Source organism: Chrysemys picta, chromosome 2 (assembly GCF_011386835.1).
Source record: "Chrysemys picta bellii isolate R12L10 chromosome 2, ASM1138683v2, whole genome shotgun sequence".
NCBI classification, from domain to species: domain Eukaryota; kingdom Metazoa; phylum Chordata; order Testudines; family Emydidae; genus Chrysemys; species Chrysemys picta.
Window position 1 is genome coordinate 137,660,364 of NC_088792.1, and position 21,605 is coordinate 137,681,968.

Consider the following 21,605-nt stretch of genomic DNA (forward strand, 5'->3'; position numbering starts at 1 on the left):
GTGCCAGTTAATGAGATAACTAGCAAGTGAAAAAGATTACAGCACACGTTGTGTATAGGGTTGCCAACTCTGACTGAAGCTATTCTAGGAGATTTTTCCCCCCAACATGACATAATGTCATTTTCTTAAAATATCCTATTAAAATCTCCTGGATTGCTTTCAGTAGTCACCGGGAGATCGATGCCGATTCCGGAAGACTCCAGGCCAGTCGTGGAAGTTGGCAACCCTAATTGTGTATGTGGCATGTTCACGACAGTAGTGCATGGCAGTCTAATCAATGCAACCACTAACACAGCATTAGATTGACTTATGTTTTCAGAATTTGTGAAGGAAGAACCTCAGTTGATTAAACATAATCAGTGCCTTGTGTAGGCCTGTGTGTCATGTGGGGATAATTCCATAAAGAACGAGCAAAAAATTTGCAGATACAATCTTTCATGGTAACCAGGTCTCAATATAGTACATTCTATCAGTGACAATATCGCAGTATATTACTGGTAAAAAAAAAATTTAAAAAAAGTGTTTTATTCTCCTTTACAAGTAAGAAGAATTACCTAGCTTGCATCCTCCTGCAGATTTTAAAGCCCTGCTTAATGAGATACTCAATACTACATTTGGACAGCTGTCAACAGCTTAGCCTGTACTCCTACATGTGTGTTACTGTTAAAATGCTGGTGATAGAATGGCAATAAAGACTACATCTTAAGAAAATAATTAAAATCTTAGAAGATGTTGACTTGGATAATTTTAATGGCATTGAAATATAAATGTTATTTATAGAAACATGGGAAACATTTGGACAAGTTGGCATGGCTGCCAGAGAACGAGTAACCCAGAAGTAGCGAATGGTGAACAGAAAACCATGTTAAAACAGAGGACTAGGTCAAACAGTTGTTCAAACCAAGAAGTTCCACAGGAGAGCGATCTACAATCATTCGAAGAGGAAGCAAACAGAGGAATCCAGGAAAAGCAGGATGGTAACATTTCTGAAGACTCTGACAAATTAAGGTAATGTTTTGGGTTTTATTTTATGTGTTCCTGATGGAATTGCCTTCTATTTGAGTGTCTCAGTATATTCGAGCATTTTTAAAAATGAATATTAAAAAATAACCCAGCACCCTGTATTTGTCTAAACAGATAAGCACATTACTGTTTTACAGAGGATAGTGCCATACCAGATCATTTAGACTTCAGATTTCCTTATACAGGTGTCTTCCTTTTTAAAAATTGTGCGCTACATATGTGCCAAATGCTACTGTATGCTAGATGTATATCCATTCTCTAGTTATTGAAGTTCTTTTCTCTTTTTCTATATGAGAACATTTTCAAACTATTGTATGACTATTTACTCCTCTTTTTATTCTCACCTATATTATCTAGAAATATTGTATCCCTTTGAAGGAAAAAGATACTGCATGAAGACAAAATCTTTATTCTTTTCTACTACCAATTTTCAGCTTTGTGGGTGCTTGTCAATTTGATGCTTGTGAAAGGAATAGGGTTTAAAATAGATCTGTACACAGAACTCATATAGCAGGAACAATGGCTGTGCAAATGTAGATTTACCAGTGTTGCCCCCACTATGCCCCATAGGTGCTGGAACTAGGGATGTTAGGGGGTGCTGCTGCAGCCCTGGCTTGAAGTGGTTTCCATTATATACAGGGCTTACAGTTTGGTTCAATGACTTTCAGCACCACCACTATACAAATTGCTCCAGCACCCCTGCTACATACACACTTCAATCCTAGTGAACTAAGTGGTCCAGCTCTAGCACTGAAAATAATGCACTCTCTGACCCTTTGATCCTTGGCCTCTCAGTTTAAATTGCCAACGAGGATCCTAATTGTGATTAGTTTTTATGATGCAAGCACCAGTTCATTAGGAACTAGATTAAGTCCATTAACTCGCTTTATATAGGACACAGCGTAACCATTAGGTTCGGTCACTAGCAAAGGTTTCATATCCCATGGCAAATCCTATCAAAATGTTTGTTTTTTCTCTCAAAACTTACATTTCTCACTTTTTACTATTCACACTGATTTCCTCATAATTTTTCTTGTGTATTTAACAGTGTAGGCCCTGACTATATTCAAAAAAAATTTGAGCATAACCGTGACTTGTATTTGTAGTCTCAAGAAGTATTTATTTTATCAGTCTTTTTTTTCTATATGTGACCTTGGTCCATGTGTCTTTTGTTTGTAATGTTATGAGTGTGGTCATTAGTGTTTTCGGTTTTATATTATAGTTATTGTGCAGTGTTCTCATTGTCTTAGCAGAAGAAACTTTTGCAGTACTATACTTACGAATGGCTATCTCATCTCAAAACATTTGAAACGATTTGCTCTAAAGTGAAAATGTTACTTAGTTTTTTGTTTTTTTCCTTCTCCGATTATTTTCTCCCTATATTTTAGTGTTTATTTCCCCTAGATTTCTTCAGCATGTTTTTTCCCAGATTAATTCCACATTGCTATAGAAAAGAGTATCTGACTGTAGATAGGCATTAACTCCTTTCAGGGGTTCTCAGGACAAAATTTTTGCTGGCCTCAGAGTGCAGCCATCATCTCTTGCTGGTGGCCGCTCTCACACTTTTTCCTAAAATACTTAATTAGCTTTAGGAAAACCAAATAAATATGCACATATACACATCCAAATAATTGTAACTTATTTATTGCTAGCTAGTAAGTCTGTTGGGAAAAGTGATATTAACAAACATACAAGTATCACTTCACAGCAGACTTACTCAGCCCTGGCAAGCCTGGGGACAAATTAAGCCCTGGATGGAGGGTCATGGAAGGCAGTGGGGGCCAGAGGAGATCGGGCCAGGGGGTAGGTAATGGGGGGCTGGAGCCTGAAGCCCTGCGGCCAGAGCCTGCTGCCCCACCATGCCTGGGGTGAAGCCGAAAGCCTGAGCCCCACTGCCCCTGAGACGGTAGGGAACTCACAGGCTGCCTGCTCCTACAGCGCTGTGCCCCGGTGACTGCAGAGGAGGGCAGGGCCCAACCCCTGCTGGTGGCTCCAGCAACCAACACCAAGGCGGTGTATCCAGGAGCACAAGGGGAGGAGGAGGGGACGCTACTTTGCCCTCTTCCCCCACCCTCTCATCACTGCTCAGGAGGATGTGGCCATAAGAAAAGCCCCTGGTGGCCGCATTTGAGAAACAATGTTTTAGACCAGTGGTCTCCAAACTTTTTTGATTGCGCACCCCTATCAGTAAAAAATTTTTGAGCATGCACCCCCTGCTGCGCCACAGGGCCGGCTCTACCATTTTTGCTGCCCCAAGCAACAACAAAAAAAAAAAGGCACTCTGACTCCTGCCCGAACTGCCGAAGCGGCGCTGCTCCGGTGGCGCTCCTCCTGCCGCACACCCCGAAGGATCCCCTTGAGCAACCCCTGGGGTGCGTGCACACCACTTTGGAGACCACTGATTTAGACTATTAGATGGCACTGGTGATGTCATTGAAAAAGTGATTTCCTTAAAATTTAAATTTCCAGTAAAGGCTGATTTTTTTTTTTTTAATATATATGTAACCTCCATGTGAAGATAGCTTGGACATTAGTATAACAATTTCTTATGGGAAATAATAGCATGGGTTTTCTATAATCTTTTCAGAGCATTATTTATTTCAGTTTCTTCTTTCAATCATAGATGTCAAAGAATTACTATCACTAATTTTTTTCAACCTATATAGGCGTTTCATAGTGTCCTCTTATTATATCTAGTTGCTTCCTCTGCTTTTATCTTAAATTTAATTTCTCTTTCCTCTACAGGCACACCCCATTCAAATACCTGCTAACTATTCATGTCGCCATATGATAAATTATATGTACATTTAGCTATTTCACTCTTTTTTTTCATGTCTCCCATAAATTCTTATTAATTTGGACTGCTTCTGTAGTCCCTTTCTATTTCTGTGTATCTTCCTCAGAAATTGCCTAAAACTGAACACGTGCACTGTGCAGTGGAGAGGGGCAGTTCCTTTGTTGTGCCATTCTGCCTTTGTGTATTGCAACCCAGGCTTGCATTTGTATAGCACTACAAGTGCTTGTCTGCCTCCCTACCCACTGCTGCACCCCAGATCTGGCTTGGATTGTTTCTCCCCAGACATATCAGGCTCTGTGTTACCCAAACAGGCTCTCATTCTAGTCCTTTCTCATTTTCCTTTATTCAGAGCACTCTTGTTTTCTCCTTCCCCTGCGCTCTGTACTCCTGGAATTCTGCACCATTGCACAATGCAGAATTTTGCAGAAATTAACATGCACACAGAATTTCATTTCCCCCACAGAAATGGGCTGCAGTGCTGCTAGCCGCCACTAGAGGCTGCTGGACCCGGCAGAGCCCAGCTTGCACATAAAAGACAAGGCCAGTGGGAGGGAGCTAGAGGGTTCCCGGCAGCTGCAGTTCCCAGCATGCCCTAAGGGAAGGAGATGGCAGCATGCAGGAAACTCCATGCAAGCCTGGGACCAAGCATCAGGCTGTTTCTCCCTCTGGATCTCTGGGGGGAGGCGGTGTAGGTATCTGGGCGTGGCTGGGCTGGGCTTGGGGGGGAAAGGGGTGTGGGTATCTGGGCCAGGGGGCCCCCATGACTGGTCTTTGGGGGGGAGGAGGTTTGGGTGTGTTGGCTGGGGGGGATCCCTGGCTGGGCTCTGGGGGTGGAGGGCTTGTGGGTGTCTGCCCCCCCGCTGGGCTCGGAGGGGGGCATCTGGTCCCTGGCTGGGCTCTGGAGGGGGGGCAGAGAAACAGGAACTGGATTGTCATAGGGGTTTCTTTAACACTCTATTCCTGGGGAATTTTGGGGTGTGTCTGTATTGTTACAGACATACTCGCTGACAGATATTTTGAAATAAATTACCAAAATAACTGAAACTGGTGTGATTGTGTAGTGTTATTTTGACAAATAAAATTTGCAGAGTTTTGCAGAATTTTAAAATATTGTGCACAGAATTTTTAATTTTTTGGCGCAGAATTCTCCCAGGAGTAACTCTGTTTGCATGTTCACAGGTGTGTGAGTGACTCAAATGGTTTCCCCTTCTGCACACCCTGAGCCCATGGGAAGCTGCATATGGCACCCCACTGCCTCCATCCCTGCCTAAGCTTCTATCTGCCACCTCCCTCCTCCCTCCTGACTTCTATATTGCCCGCAAGTCCTATCTCTTTCTTCACTACCCACCTGTGAAATTGGTATGGCCTAACTCCTCCGGGGCTGCCTAGGAGCATCTTAGCAGGGCTGGTGATATCACTGGAGTGGGCAGGGAAGGGGGAGGAGGAGGAGGAAATGGCCATTGTCAATGTGCGTGTGCTGAAGGCAGGGCATGGGAGTGAGCTAAGGCGATATTAATTTAACAATAGGCGTTCTGCCCATTTGCGATAGGAGAAGTGGAGGAAGGGAAAAGAAACATTTTCCATGCATGCATCTACAGCTGAGCATGATAGAGAAAGAGGATTGCTGTACACTTGTGGTTCAGAAGTGCGATAATGTGTGTCTTGTGTAATCACTTTCTTTGATGTTGGGGTTGCTTCTGAAGTTGCATGCCCAATGCAGGGACACTGTAGATCAATGGTTCTCAAAGCTGGTCCGCTGCTTGTTCAGGGAAAGCCCCTGGCGGGCCAGGCCAGTTTGTTTACCTGCCGCGTCCGCAGGTTCGACCGATCGCGGCTCCCACTGGCCGCAATTTGCTGCTCCAGGCCAACGGGGGCTGCGGGAAGCAGCACGGGCCGAGGGGTGTGCTGGCCGTCCTTCCTGCAGCTCCCATTGTCCTGGAGCGGCGAACCACGGCCAGTGGGAGCCGCGATCAGCCGAACCTGCGGACACGGCCGTTAAACAAAGCAGCCCGGCCCGCCAGGGGCTTTCCCTGAACACGCGGCGGACTGGCTTTGAGAACCGCTGCTGTAGATCACAGGCAAGGGGTGATGCTGGTGTAGTGTTTACAAACTGCTCCCAGCACAATTTGCTCCAGGTAGCAGTTACTGATCTCTAGGGATTGGTTTTTGCTGCCCTGTCATCATTTGTAGTCTGGCTAAGAATATAAGAATGCTGGGTCAGACCAATGGTCCCTTCTGACAATGGCCAATACCAGATGCTTCAGAGGGAATGAACAAAACAGGCAATCATTGAGTGATCCACCCCTTGTCCACTCCCAGCTTCTGGCAAACAGAGGTTAGAGACACAAGGATGGGGGCACTCCAGTCACAAATTTCTACCATTGTGAAATCTCTATTTTAAATTTAGACACAAATAAAGAAAGGTATTTTTGCAGTTTGGAAATGCATTCTACAGAGCTAAACCTCAGGACTATTATATATAAAACCCTGAATGGAGATGATATTCTTTATTAGTGTCTTTCCTGTATAGATTAGGCCATACAATTTCTATGTTAAACAAACACTGAATGGACACAAAACATTAAAAACAGCATAACACATTGTAAACAGTATTTGGAATACTACGTATACTTTTTAAACACAAGCTGTTAGGCAGAAAAATTACTGTTGTTCCTTATACAGACTTCCCCCATTGTCACTGTTATGCATATTGAACAACTAGTTTTCAACGCAAAATTTGCAGTTCTGCACACATGAGCACACTTCCCTCTGATCTTATTTCAGAGATATTTTCTCAGGCCTTTTCCTCACTGCTAAAACTGAACTGCCTTGACCTCACTGTGTTTTTACCTCAGAATAGCTCACGTACCTTAGTTACTTTGAGGTAAAAAAACAAAATCACCCTTTTTAGCAGTGAGGAAAGAGCATAACGGCTAGATTCTTACAGGGACTTAGGCATTGTGATGCTGAGCATCACAACACCTAATTTTTAAGTGTTTATCTAGAAAATCACAGGAACAACACTGCAATTCACAAAAGCTGAGTTAGGTGCCCGTTCTTCCTATACAATGAATGGGAAGAAATTGGCTTCTAAGAATGTGACTCACAAAAGCCAGGTCACTAGCTGGACTCCCCCAATGTAGCCAATGGGTGATGCCAATGAGAGGCGCGTGTCCTAAGCCTTGCCCCTCTCACAGAAGTTGGGACTGCAGGGAGGCACCTATCCCTGCTAGCTATCCGCAACTGGGAACCACTCTCCTGGGCTCAGGCGTCTTAGGCGCCTAAGCTGTTTTGTGTCAGATTGAGCTAGGCAGGTGCCAAACTCCACACAAAGCAGCCGGAGGAGGTGGTAGTGGTAGTGCCTACCTTGTAAGTTTAGCCCAGTGGTTGGAGAACTCACCTGAGATGTGGGAGACCACTGTTCAAATCCTCTCTCTCCCGCTGCCAAGGAGGGAGTTGAACTTGGAGTCTCCCATATCCAGGTGAGTGCTCTAATCACTTTGCTAAAAGTTATAAGGTGAGCAATGGCACAACCACCCCACCTCCTTCTCCAACCAGGCTTTGAATGAAACCCCATCTAGTAGGCAGCCTCTGAGCACTCCTACCAGATTGGGCCCAACCCACAAAATAGGCATTTGCCAGCCTATCTGCCTTGATTGGTGAGTCACTCTGGGGATTTGGTGGGAGATAGGCATCTGGATGCCTAGAATAAGGCCTGCCCTGAGGCTCTGCTCCCACTTCCTGTTTTTCCCCCATGGCCCCACCCATGCTGCTCCTCTTCCTGACCTCACTCCACCTCCCTCCCCCGAAGCGTGTGAGAGCTCAGGGCAGCTTGGGCTGGCCCAGGACTCGGGGAGGCTGGGGTCATCTGGCGGGCCAGTGCTCAGGTCAGCTCAGACTGGCCAGCTGGCTGTGGCTTAGGCCAGCTTGGGCCGGCCAGCAGCCTGGAGTGGCTGTGGCAGGCAGGCCAGGGCCTGTTTGGGTCAGGCGGTAGCCCAGAGCTCAGGGCAGCTGTGGCGGGTGGGCTGGGCCTCAGGCCTGCTTGGGCATTAACTTCACAGCTTTAGCATGTCTATGTAAACCAGCCTTTACTAAGAAAAGGGAAGGGAATAAGGGAAATTGAGGGGGGAAAACGGACGTGCACCCACACACACGGCAGACATTCAGATGCAAATGCTTTTGATTATGTCCTCCCCACAGTCAGTATCAGAGTTGTCAAGCCACAAACAATAATGGTGCATTTAACATCTCTGAGTCAGCATTATAGTGTGTCTCCTCACTGCTAAGAAAATGTTTTTACTGTGGGGTAACGAACGTGCATTAGCTTTCCCACTGTAAAAATATAGTGGAGATAAGACACGATAGTTTCACAAAAGGCAAACTAGGTTAGGTCAGCACTGTGTCCCCTGCCAAACCAATGCAAATGAGTTCCTGATACTGCCCCCTGACCACAGCTGCTTGACCCACTTGTGCAGTAAGTCCCCCCCGGCCCTCCCCTCCGCCCTGGCCGCACAGCAGAGAGCGCGGCCTAACCCTGCCCATGTGAGGGCACCGGGTGGCTTTAATGCGTGTTACTGAGCACGCTCCGTATCAGCAAAGTTGCAGATTGCGATGTCACATGGGCAATTGGAGTTGTTGCCAAAAACTTTGGACGCCGCATAAGAGCAAAAGGGGGGAGGGATGTGACGTGACGCGCAATGCGTTTGCACTGGGTGAGGGAGCGCTGCAGTTTAACCCCTCGGCTGCTGGCAGATAGCTCCATTCTTTGTCCGTCTCGCGCCATGGTTGCTGCATGGGGTGGCCAGTCTGAGCTGGGAGCACCCCTGGATGCAGAGGTCCAAGTGTGTCGGGGGGTTGTCATGGTGACTGGTAATAGGGCGCTGTTGTAGCATGAGGACCATGGGCCTGACATCAAGACCCCTTCTCCCCCGTCTGCTGATGTGAGGCAGGGGGCTGAGGAAACAGGTAGGAGTAGGCCCTGTGCTGAGGGAGCTCCCCTGCTCTGTCCCCGGCCCCCACGTGGGGGAGGGTCTCCACTGAACTGGGCTGGTCTGATCAGGTCACTGTGTGATGGTGAATGTAGCTGAGCCGGTTCCTCGGCCCCAGTGGGAGGCAAAGCCCCTCTGGGCCTGGCTGGCACCAGGGCTGTTCACTTGCCTTGGGGCTGGGTCACCTGCCACTGCTGCTCTCCAGGCCGGAATGGTAGAGGAGTGGGACTTTCAATAGCTGTGAGCCTAGCAGATAATAGTGATGGTCTTTTTTAAGCACCATTATCACTTGATGTTTTCACACTTGTAGGAAATTGTGTGCGCATGTGAGGCAATAATTATTTAATGACCATCTCTGAGCAGTTCTCAAGCAGTGTTTTTCTTACATTGCCTAGCTGTATGTTTTGATTACTGTTGCTGGAAATGTTTTTCTGTTGGTCTGTGCATGTATGGTGAAATCAGCGTTGACTCATGTTTACTGATAAAAATCCTTCCAGGCTTAACGACCAACACTAATGTTCCTGTTTCGGTAACTCTTTACATGTTGCAGAGCTCTCTGACATGCAAGCTGAAATCAGTCACCTGTGGAAATGAGCAAGGGAGTGTTTCTTGCCAAGTCTCAAAAAAAATAAAAATGGCTCTGCCTTTCAAAACAAGCCCAACCCATTTCAGAGGGAGGGAAGTGGGAATATTTATACAAATTCCATATTTTTTAGTAATAATGTAAATACACACAAATCTATTATTTTAGAAAGTGTAATGTGTAACAATGTTGTATGCAGCAAAACTAGTCCTAGAAATAAAAAAGGGGTAGAGGAGTGGGACTTGCATACAGCATCTGCCCCCCAACCCAACCTGCAAGGAGCTTGGGGTAGGGAGTGGGACTTGCAATGCAGCGTCTTCCCTGCAGGCTCAGTGGGCTTCCATGCACCTTTTCCGGGCTGTAGCATCCCACTCTGGGGGGGCTGTGGCTCCCCTTAGACAGCCGGGTTTCATCCTTACTTGGGCTGGGACTGCACCCCTCAGTGCCTCCTCTCACTCCTGCTCCTCACAGTCACAGGCTGACCGGGGAACAGCTGCACCCGCTGTTTTGGGTGACTGCAGCTTGAAGTTCAGACCTCAGAGCCCCCCACAAACACCTGGAGAATGCAAATGCTGAGCTTGTTATATGCCCCGTGCAGGTTCCGGGGCGGCTGGAGGCGGTATCTGCTACTCAGCGTCCCGGCTTCGTCAGTCATCTCCCGGGAGTCCGAGGGAGGGAGGTGACGGGTGAACCCGGGAAGGTGAGTAGCACATACCGCCTCCTCAGCCGCCCCAGAACCTGCATGGGGCATAACAAGAAGCAAACACTTCCGGCGGAAGCCCGCTCCCAGCCGGCGCACAGCCCAAAATAAAGCAGAGCGGGCGCCCGCCGCGAGCCCCCGAACACCCCCTCGATGACATTTAGAGCCGCTGTGGCCCAGCAAGAGCCCCGGGCCGCTTCTCGGCGCGGAGCTGCCGCGGCTGAGGCGAGTGAGCAGGCGCCGAGAGCTGCTGCTGCTGCGGGAGGCTAAGGAAAGTCTCGCGGAGAAGAGGCCTGTGCTGAGAGGCCGCCTTGCAGCGAGCCTGGCGTGACTTCGGCTTCCCGGTCAGCCCCCGGAGATCCAGCGGAGGGACAGACCGCGCGGGGGGCTCCCGGCACGGTGAGTCCTTCACTCCCTGCGCAGTTTCAAGCGGGAGAGAGCGAGAGAAACGGGGTTTTCTTCAAACGCTTCTTGGGTTTTGTGCTTCTCTTTAAAGTCACACTGGAGGAATATTAGCGGAGACTATTACAAACATTGCATCTATCCCCCATGTAAGTATTCTCACTCTTCTTATCAAACTGTCTGTACTGGGCTATCCTGATTATCACTTCAAAAGTTTTTTCTCTTACTTAATTGGCCTCTCAGAGTTGGTAAGACAACTCCCACCTGTTCATGCTCTCTGTATGTGTGTATATATATATCTCCTCAATATATGTCCCACTCTATGCATCTGAAGAAGTGGGCTGCAGTCCACGAAAGCTTATGCTCTAATAAATTTGTTAGTCTCTAAGGTGCCACAAGTACTCCTGTTCTTTTTGCAGATACAGACTAACACGGCTGCTACTCTGAAACCTGTCATGTATTGAGTGTTCTTTTACATTTGTTTACTCCTTTTCTATGTCAGGATTGAATAGTCTATAAATAAATACTAGATTGGAACGGGAACCAGATGCATAGAATTGCGTGATTTAAAAGGTGTAACACTTTGCATTAACCTTGTTGGAAAGTTTTATAAATTCTGTTAAAATTGCCTTTTATACTAGAAGTAGATTTAGATTATAAATTAACTAGAATATTGTATTTAGAATAATTATAAATCTTGGCATTTAACATTTACAGGTAAATTACAAACCTCAATTTAATCCTCAGCACACCCATTTTAGTTACTTAATCTCAGTTTAATAATTGAAGCACAGAGCTGTCATGTGACTTAGACAAAGTCTACTGTTTTGTTCCCTTATTAAGAGTCAACTAATAGGACCAGAGCATCCTATCTATGGGTAAGTGTCTGAAGGGTAAGAATGAAAACAAGAGAAGGCTGTTTTAGGGTTATTAAAGAAGTAAAAACCTTCCCTTTTTTTTTTTTTTAAATGGAGACAAACTTAAAACTTGTTTGTACATATTTTACCTGCTGCTATTACAAGATGCAAGTGATGCTGAAAATTACCATAACTGAAATAGTAAAGTGGATACAGACATTTTCCCATTTGGTTTAGTTTGCATATAGTCAATTTCACTGTTGCCCTATATTCAGTTTGCCCTGTTTGGGGTCTTCAAATAACATTTGAGAGAGAAACATTTTTTAAAGTTTGGGAGACAAAAATGACAATGAAGTCCAGGGAAAATCTAGTATCTGAAACTTTTTAATTAAATTTTTAAAGCTGATCAGATTTCACAGTGTCCTTTTATGTAGAGCCAAAAGTGTAAATGGCATTTCAATAATTATAATCCATTCCCTCAGAAAGTTTGCAATCTAAAGGTATGGAGAGGTAAAATACATAAACAGACATCATTTTAGTCTATCAGGTTTAGCAGAATATGTAGATTTTCAGAAATGTCCTGCAGGAGTTGGACTCAGGATTCATTAATTGAGAGATTGCCAAATGGTAGGAGTGATAAGGCAAACGCTAAAGGGAACAATAGGAGAGTTGCTAAAGTACAATGTATAAAGCAAGGAGAAGTGTAGCAGGAAATAAGGACAGAAGTGTCAGGAAGGAGGTGCAATTCATGTCTATTATTGTAAATACATTTCACAATATTAGAAATGATTTCTGGGTTTGTATTTTTATTTCTGATACATATAAATTTTTCTGTAATATCTATAAAGCACTAGAAGTCCCTTCTCTGGAGTAATTTAAAACTGAAATGGATAAAGCAATAGAATAGTGATTCTTAGACTTGTGAATGACTATTGGTTAGTTCCAATGGCGTCTTAGGGGATACTTGGTATATGAAATGGCAGGTGTTTAAAGAGAGCAACTTTAGCTTAAGGCAAGCAGTAGACTGTAGAATGAAAAAGTTTGAGAACCATCATGTTAGAAAATAGACACTGTAGCTAAGAATCCTGTGCTGGCTAGATCTAATACATCTTCATATGCAAATTTTCTGACATTGAGGACAGCCAGGAGATATTTTGTGTCAAAACATTGTACCTTTGGCAAAAATATTCTCATTCATCCTCATGAATGTACCTTACATATTTATGTATTTCAAAGCCAGGGTATGTTTCAGCGAAAGACAAGCAAGTCCACTGGCCCTTCGGCTAGTGCAGAAGAGACACAGAAGAAAGATACTGCAATGATAAATTTGACTAGACATGAAAAGGAAAAATATATTCCCAGTGATGAACCTTCTTCAGCAAATGCAACTGGTGACCAGAAAGAGAAACCTGCGTTAGAAACCAAAAAAGAACGTGCACATTCAGGACATGGAAAAACTGCTCAGGCACATGACCTGAAGGCATCCCTGACCAGCCACGATTCCCATAAAAACTGTGAAGTAAAGCTGTCGGCATCAAGTAGCTCTTCAGCAAAGGAGTCATCTGTAGACAAGTGAGTTTTTATTGAAAGTTTGCTGTAAATCAGGTATTTTAATTTGTTTTTAATATTAATGTAAGTAAAATAGGCATAAATGCCAAAGGATTTAATAGTTGTATGTAGGTAGTTAGTGTGCATTATTGCTGCATGACACTTAGCTTGAATCTTTCACTTCCTGAGTTGAAGGGATTTGGCTGCATCTCAGTAACCTGTGTGTAGATGGATCTCTTGGTACTCCATAGCAGTCCCCTTTGGCCAGTCTAGAAGTGCTGATGAGCTTTGAAGACCTTTAAGCTGGATGCAGGGCCTTGAGAATTGTAGGAATACAAGGTGGTACTGTAAACCAAGGAACCAATCTTTTATAAACACTTAATTCTAGGGGCAGGGGCTAACTACTGGGAATAGGAATATATTTTATCTTAAAATTCTTAGTCTCCGCTGTGAAAGAATGCTCTGATATTTTGTACTCAGTGGAAGTTCTGTCTGCAAGGACCACAAGAGTAGATGGGTTTAAACATCATCTGCAATCTTTAAAAGGAGAAATTAAGAAAAAATGGGGAGGTGGGCAGATGGCTGGATGGGAACTAGCTGATCATTTTGTGAGCACCCTCTGCTGGATCTTCAGGATTCGTTTAATTAACTAGTTTTTATTCCCAGAACTTTTCCAACTCTGCGTATTTCTAGAGTTTTGATCTGTTGACCCTGACTTTTTAAAGAAAGGTTTGACTTAAATATAGAGGAATGCTGGTATGTGAAGAAGATTCATAGATTATAGGACTGGAAGGGACCTCGAGAGGTCATCGAGTCCAGTCCCCTGCCCGCATGGCAGGACCAAATACTGTTTTGGAACATTTTGCTTCCCTCAAGAACAAAGGCAAAACTCTAAGACCTGTGTGCACTAGAAAATTAGGTTGGCATAAGATAAAATCCACATCCCTGGGTGTTAAACTAACCTGAGTCCCTGCATTGACACTGTTAGGTCGGTGGAAGGATTCTTCCATCGACCTTGCTACTGCCTCCCAGGGAGGTGGATTACCTACACGGATGGGCGAATCCCTCCCGTTGGCATAGGTAATGTCTACACTGAAGTGCAACTGGCATAGCTGCAGCAGCGCAGCTATGCTGCTCTAGCATTTTGAGTGTAGACAAGCCCTTATTGAAGTGAGAGCAGGATCAGAGAAAATCAGTCTCTCTCGATATATCTATATATAAAACCTCAGGCCCAAATCTGTGATCTCATGCAAGTAAGAGAAGTAAGATAAAGTTGGGGACTAGTTGTCTGAGTGAGGATTTGCTGCAAAGGATCCATAAAGAGAAACTGGTGTTCTCAAAGTGGGAGACCTGTGGGAATCTTTAGGGAAATGAACCTATTGACGTTTTAAATGGGTATTTATAAATAGTGGAAAGTGAAAAGAAAATAAATAAATATAAATGTGGCTGCTCCTTTTCCTTCGTATAGATTGATAAAATGGTAGAGCAAGGAAGTGCTTTACCCTCATTATTCCATGACCCATGCCTTATTTACTAAACACCATCCAATGTGTACAGTGAGTACAAAATTATTCATTTCCTCATGGTGCTTTCTAAGGCGCTCATCAAACAGCATTATTTTTAATTTTAGTTGAGAAAAGTGAATAAGTATGAACATTGGCTTGAAAATGCTACTTATTTCATGTTTTCACAAACTTGCCACTTAAGTAAGTAATCCCCTTAAACAAGTATTGCAATTTTATGTATTTGAAACTTCCAGCACAAAATAGTTTTTCTGTTTTCTCATAGATTGATCTCATAGACTTCATGAAGTCAGCCTCCTCTATTTTTCATTTATTTTAATTTTTGAAATTAGCTGTTGCTGTGTAATAAAGGCTTTTGTGCTTCTATATAACTTATGTAGTTGAGTATCTGGACTTATCAGTATTATGAATAATACATCTAATCATCACCATCATTAAAAAGGATTTACATAATCCTCAAGATCTCCTTTTAAAAATGTAAAATAAAAATGGTAATTAACTGTATTGAAAATGCAATAAAACAGGAACTTCCCCCTCCCCCCCCCTCTGATGCTTCATACAGTATTTTGAATCCTGTGGTCTCAGTCCTGGTAACGCTTCTTTTTTTAGTAGTCCCGTTGAAGTAAATGAAGACTAGTCATATTAATAATTGTTTGCAGGATTGGGCTATTGTCTCCCCCTTCCCTCCATTTGTAGGGTTTTTTTTAATGTTTGTCCGCTCTGAAAATTCTTGGTCTGCCTTAGTTTGTGGTATTCTCATCCTTACCATTTCTCCTCTTCACACTTCGGTTATATTATCCATTAAGAGTCCTACACATATCTGGGGTTAGTTTTATCCTGGTGTGTACAACATGCAGCTCTTTCTCCCCCTTTTAAAGTTCTTGGGTACCATCTTCCTTCCTGACTGTTTTTACAATAGAACAAAATCTTCACCTAAGTGTTATTTAAGAACTACTATTAATGTTTGAATTTAAAGTAGAAGATTTTACTTACAGCCTGTTTGGGGTTCTTGTTCTATTTAGGTCATCTTCCTTTATGCCCATTGTATTCTCAAGTTTTCTAATGGCACCTGTTTTGAGAAGAAATTTCTGTCTCTTCCTTTGACCCAGATACACACAGAAATTGCAGTGGGTGCAACCTTTTTTTGTGCACACTCAACTTGAGTGTTTTTCACTCTCAATTTTAAAGGAAGTGCTGCTCACACCAATTTTGCTGACACCCTGCCAGCAGAAAGTGGGGTAATATCCTAAAAGAATTGGATATTAGCTTGCCCTGAAATCAATTAACTATTACATACAAAAAACGTTCCTGGAAAAAAACCCACATTCTTTAGACTGCCAAGTTGAACACTGGAAACTTAGTGTCAGAAGTTAGGTTGCTCATTTAACTTCAGTTCACCTTCCTTGTTCTTTTGTATACAGGCAGTTAATTAAAGCTTGTATTCCAGTGCATTTTTTTTCCATAGGACCCTCTGCCTAATTCAGTGCACAGATTGGATAGTGATAAGAGAATGAGGTAGCTGCCCAATATTTTTATTCTTATAACTCTTACTGATCCCATATCTATTTACTGAATACCATCCAAAGCCTGCTGTGAATACAGAGTTGTTCATTTCCTCCTGGCCTTTTGTAGGGCACTCATTCCCATAATATCAGAGTGCCTCACAAACATTAATGAATTGATCTCCACTGAGAGATGAGAACGTTATCCCCATTTTGCAGATGGAAACTGAGACAGAGATTTGCCTGAGGCCACACAATGAATGAATGTCAGAACCGATATAAGTACTCGGGACATCTAGATTTACCAGCAGGAGTTGTGGGGAAAAACAACTTGAGAGAGAGCAGGACAAATGTATGAGTGTGATTGTATGATGAGGTTGTTCGTAATGGTAGGGGGCAGAGCTCAGCAGCCCTGAGTCTCACTTCTGGCTTATGTCTCATGTTCCTAAAATCTCATGCCTCAGGGTTTCAGCTGGCCACCTTCAGGGGGTCAGGAAGGGATCCTCCCCCTCACCCCACAATGTATTATGATTTTTATTTTTTTTTAAATTGGTCCTTTGAAGGATAAAAGATGGCCACAGCTGGAGAAATGGGACACCGGGCTGGGTGGACAAATGCTCTGAGGTGGCACTCTCTCTGGCTGGCTAGTTCTTGCTCACATGCTCAGGATCTGATTGTCATGTGTGGAATAGAGAAGGAATTTCCCCCTATGTCAGATTGGCAGTGTCCTCGGGGGGGTTTCACCACCTTCTGCAGCGTGTGGGTGCGGTTACCTGCCAAGATCATCTAGGTATATCTCACTTAATCATTTCCCTGCCATTGTGGGGTGCTTAGGTCTATGGTGCACCTCGGTCCCTCCTGTTTTGCCCGTGGCACAGAATAGCCTAGCCTTCTGAGGGTGTAATACTTTGGGCTAATTTCAGTTGTTGGGTTTAATGTGTGGATGGATGCAGGATGATGTTGGTGTCCTGTGATATACAGGAGGCAGATGATCCATTGGTTTCTTGTTCATTTTTCCAGACCACACTGCTTTACTGACGGAGATGCTAAACATCTGCAGCCCTCATTTACTTCATCTGCAGTTGTTTGTGAGTGCTTAGTACTCCTGCAAATCAGGCCCTGGATGATTAAAGTTGGGCACCTGGGAAATTTTGAAACACAATTACCTGGAAACACTTTGGTTTAAGAGACTTGCTCAGTATCACATAGAAACCCTGATGGAAGCAGGGATACAAATGAGTGCTCCTATGTGGTGTTCATCAGTCTTAACCATAAGACTACCCTTTTTCTTCAGTCCACTATCTCATTCACTGCACACCTCCCAGCTTCTTCAGCAGATGAGGCAGAGATCTTACAAACAATCTCATTCACCGCACAACTGAGTTCTGTCCATCCTGTGCACTGAATTGAAAAAATAGCATGTGATCATGTAACTAAGGAGTATCCTTGTGTGTGTGTGTGTGTGTGTGTGTGTGTGTGTGTATGTATATATATATATATATATATGCACAGGAAAGCAGAATAAGGTTGCATAGCAATTGAAAGTTTGGAAATGGCAGAGGTGCTTAATGACTTCTTTGTTTTGGTTTTCACCAAGAAGGTTGATGGTAATTGGACGTCTCACATAGTGAATGCCAGTGAAAATGAGGTAGGATCAGAAGAGGCTAAACTAGGGAAAGAACAAGTTAAAAATTACTTGGACAGATTAGATGTCTTTAAGTCACCAGGGCCTGATGAAATGCATCCTAGAATACTCAAGAAGCTGACTGAGGAGATATTTGAGCCACTAACAATTAATTTTGAGAAGTCATGGAAGACATGAGAGATTCCAGAAGACTGGAAAAGGGCAAATATAGTGCCCATCTATAAAAAGGGAAATAAGGACAACCCAGGGAATTACAGACCAGTCAGCTTAGCTTAACTTCTGTACCCAGAAAAATAATGGAGCAGATAATTAAGCAATCAGTTTGTAAACATCTAGAACAGGGGTAGACAACCTATGGCACACATGCTGAAGGCGGCACGCGAGCTGATTTTCAGTGGCACTCACACTGTCCAGGTCCTGACCACCGGTCCGGGGGGCTCTGCATTTTAATTTAATTTTAAGTGAAGCTTCTTAAACATTTTAAAAACCTTTACTTTACATACAACAATAGTTTAGTTGTATATTAGACTTCTAGAAAGAGACCTTCTAAAAACGTTAAAATGTATTACTGGCACGTGAAACCTTAAATTAGAGTGAATAAATGAAGACTCAGCACACCACTTCTGAAAGGTTGCCAACCCCGGTCTAGAAGATAAGGAGATACGTAACAGTCAGCATGGATTTGTCAAAAACAAATTGCATCCGTCCAACCTGATAGCTTTCTTTGACAGGGTAACAAGCCTTGTGGTTGTGGGGAAGTGGTAGACATGGTATATCTTGACTTCAGTAAAGCTTTTGATACTGTCTCGCATGACCTTCTCATAAATAAACTAGGGAAATCCAACCTAGATGGAGTTACTATAAGGTGGGTGCAAAACTGGTCAAAACCATTCCCAGAGAGTAGTTATCAGTGGTTCACAGTCATGCTGGAAGGACGTAACGAGTGGGGTTCCGCAGGGATCCATTCTGGGTCAGTTCTGTTCAATATCTTCATCAATGATTTAGATAATGGCATAGAGAGTACGCTTATAAAGTTTGCAGACAATACCCGGGTGGGAGGGGTTGCAAGTGCTTTGGAGGATAGGATTAAAATTCAAAATGATCTGGATAAACTGTAGAAATGGTCTGAAGTAAATAGGATGAAATTCAATAAAGAAAATGCAAAGTACTCCACTTAGAAGGAACAATCAGTTGCACACATACAAAATGGGAAATGACTGCCTAGGTAGGAGTACTGCGGAAAGGGATCTGGGGGTCATAGTGGACCACGGGTTAAATGAGTCAACAGTGTAACGCTGTTGCCGCCCCCCCCCCAAAACAACAACAAACAAACGAACATCATTCTGGGATGTATTAGGAGTGTTGTAAGCAAGACACAAGAAGTAATTCTTCCGCTCTACTCTGCTCTGATTAGGCCTCAACTGGAGTACTGTGTCCAGTTCTGGGCACCACATTTCAGGAAGGATGTGGACAAATTGGAGAGAGCCCAGAGAAGGGCAACAAAAATGATTAAAGGTCTAGAACACATGACCGATTAGGGAAGATTGGGGGAAAAAAAATTGTTTGTTTAGTCTGGAAAAGAGACAACTTAGGGGGACATAACAGTTTTCAAGTATGTAAAAGGTTGTTAAAAGGAGGAGGAAGAATTTTTTTTTTTTTTTTTTTTTTTTTTTTAAACCTGAGGATAGGACAATAAGCAATAGGCTTAAATTGCAGCAAGGGAGGTTTAGGTTGGACATTAGGAAAAACTTCCTAACTGTTAGGGTGGTTAAGCACTGGAATAAATTGCCTAGGGAGGTTGTGGAATCTCTGTCATTGGAGATTTTTAAGAGCAGGTTAGACAAACACCTGTCAAGAATCGTCTAGATAATTAGTCCTGCCATGAGTGCAGGGGAGTGGACTAGATGACCTCTTGAGGTCCCTTCCAGTTCTGATTCTATGAAATGTCAGAATTTCAAGTGGTCAACTTTGCATCCTAAATAGCCTTCTTTTAATACGGTTTTCTTACTTGTAACTTACTAGATTTAAAAAAATTTTTTTTTTTTTTTTAAACAAAAAAGGTTTAAAAATTCATTATGTTCAATGGTAACATACCTTCCTCCCAAAAGGAAAATGGTGACTCAGTTTATATGTCAGCCGAACTGAACAGAATTTTCAAGGACAAAGAAAAGGCACTTATCTGGTATCGGAGCTTTCTCCCTGCGGCAGACTCTGGGTGGGGAGGGGCATGGGAGTGGGGTGTGGAACTCGCAAGTATCTCTTATAATGGAAGGAGTTTGGTAACCTACATATATAGGGTCAATATCAGCCTCCGCTGTAATAGAGTAGGTTTCCAAAGAGAATTTACAGAAAATGTTTGAGCTTTACTGTCTTCACCCAAGATCAAAAGGTGTTGTGAAACTTTAATATGTCTAGTTACAGATATTTGATGAAATACTATTTTAAAGCCATTGTGCTGTTAACTGTGGATTACTCTAGTGGCTGTCTGAACACCTCTGAGCAAGTATACTGAAAAAAGGAGCCTGTCTGTGATATTTCTGTTAGAAATGTTTCATCATATCTTGGCATGTACAGAAACCTATTTTCAGGTTCCTAAGTCGCAGCTGGTGGAGAGTGTACCCCAAAATATATAATCTTTAATGAGAATCTATTTTATGTGATTAACAGCTTTTCCCCTTAAGACAACTCAGTCTTACCAAGATTTGTCACAGAAAACAATTCTGTCTATTTATAATCTATTTGATATTGCTTGAATCTTCAGGAAGGAGATTTATGGCTCTGAGTATAAATAGTTAAATAGGACTATTTAAAAGCAGTTAATATTCAGATAATGTTGTGATGCCAACAATTTGGTGTCTTCCAATGTTGTTTGAGCCTCCTTGAAGAATCTTGGTTGAGTCCTACTTTATACGTAGTACAGATAATCAGTTCTGTCAGATATGAGATTAAAATTCATAAGCATAGATGCGTAAACTTGGAAATCAAATTGTATTTAGCTATGCAGACTTTACTAAGACTTGAAACTAAATGACTGAAAGTCTAAATTGAAACTGTTGTAGGTCTTCTGCTCTATAGATGAGTTTGCTAGCCTCCAGTATGTTCGGCCACAGCTGAGTCTAACTTTTTTTTTTCTGGCTAGTGGAGGACAAAGTTTTTCCGAAAACAAATCTTATAATTTATGCCATAACATTGTGTAACAGACTGTTTATGGTGTTACTGTTTTCAGAATAAAAAGATCCCTCCCCACAATCATGGAAACTGTCCTAAATCCCTGATAACTGTACTTTTTAAGCATAGTTGTGGTTAGCATGTTCAGACTGGTGTGGACAGGACTAATGAGTTAGGCCATGAAGGTATTTCTGCAAATAATTTCAGAAATTGTAGTTCATTTTTGTAAGATAAGTGGGCATAGACTTGAATAAAAGAAATAAAGAGCTATAAATAACAATGTTGTTAAGGCTATAAATAACAAAAACCATAGTCTTAAAACTTTAACAGAACATATCCAGTTACCACCTGACCACATCAGTTTCTTGTTCCTTTTCCCTCTACCCTTCAGCTGTGTGTCTTGTTCAGGGTGTAAGCTCTTTGGGGCAGGACACTACTTTTGTTTCTGTTTGAACAATGCAAGGCATATTGTGGGCACTGTACTGGATGCTAATTAATAATATATAGAAGCATAGACTAGAACAATTGCTAGTAGAGACTAATACATAGCAGTCTTGTACTTTTTTTTTTTTTTTTCCCCTCTTCTCATGGCAAGCAGTGTGGGGGTGTTAAGATTTTGAAGTGCAAGTAAAAGTATTTTTTTTCCATTCTAATCGGGAGCAAATGAGTAGATAACATGCTTGATGGTAAATATTCATGAAGTTTTGTAAGGCTGAGGTTGTGTTATGGTCAGATTATTATGTAATTATATGCTGAATGCCTGGCAGAATCCGTTAGAGGAATATGCAGTACATCAGTATTAAGACATGCTTTTGTCTTTTAAGTTCATGACATCCAAATCAATCATGGATTACTGGCTCCTACTCAGT

General features: G+C 42.9%; 1 protein-coding gene across 9 annotated transcripts in view; it reads left to right on the top strand.

Moving 5' to 3' along the window:
* OTULIN (OTU deubiquitinase with linear linkage specificity) overlaps positions 1–21,605 on the top strand; it is a 54,119-nt gene that overhangs the window by 13,072 nt on the left and 19,442 nt on the right. For 4 of the 9 annotated variants that reach the window (XM_005286076.5, XM_005286082.5, XM_065584244.1 and 1 more), the window contains 2 exons: positions 781–1,008; positions 12,587–12,922. In XM_005286076.5, coding sequence (XP_005286133.1) covers positions 781–1,008; positions 12,587–12,922 — 564 coding nt within the window. Of the gene's footprint in view, positions 1–780; positions 1,009–9,994; positions 10,643–11,349; positions 11,372–12,586; positions 12,923–21,605 lie in introns of those variants that run through there. The other 5 variants (XM_005286078.5, XM_042859883.2, XM_005286079.5 and 2 more) reach the window with 5 other exon arrangements.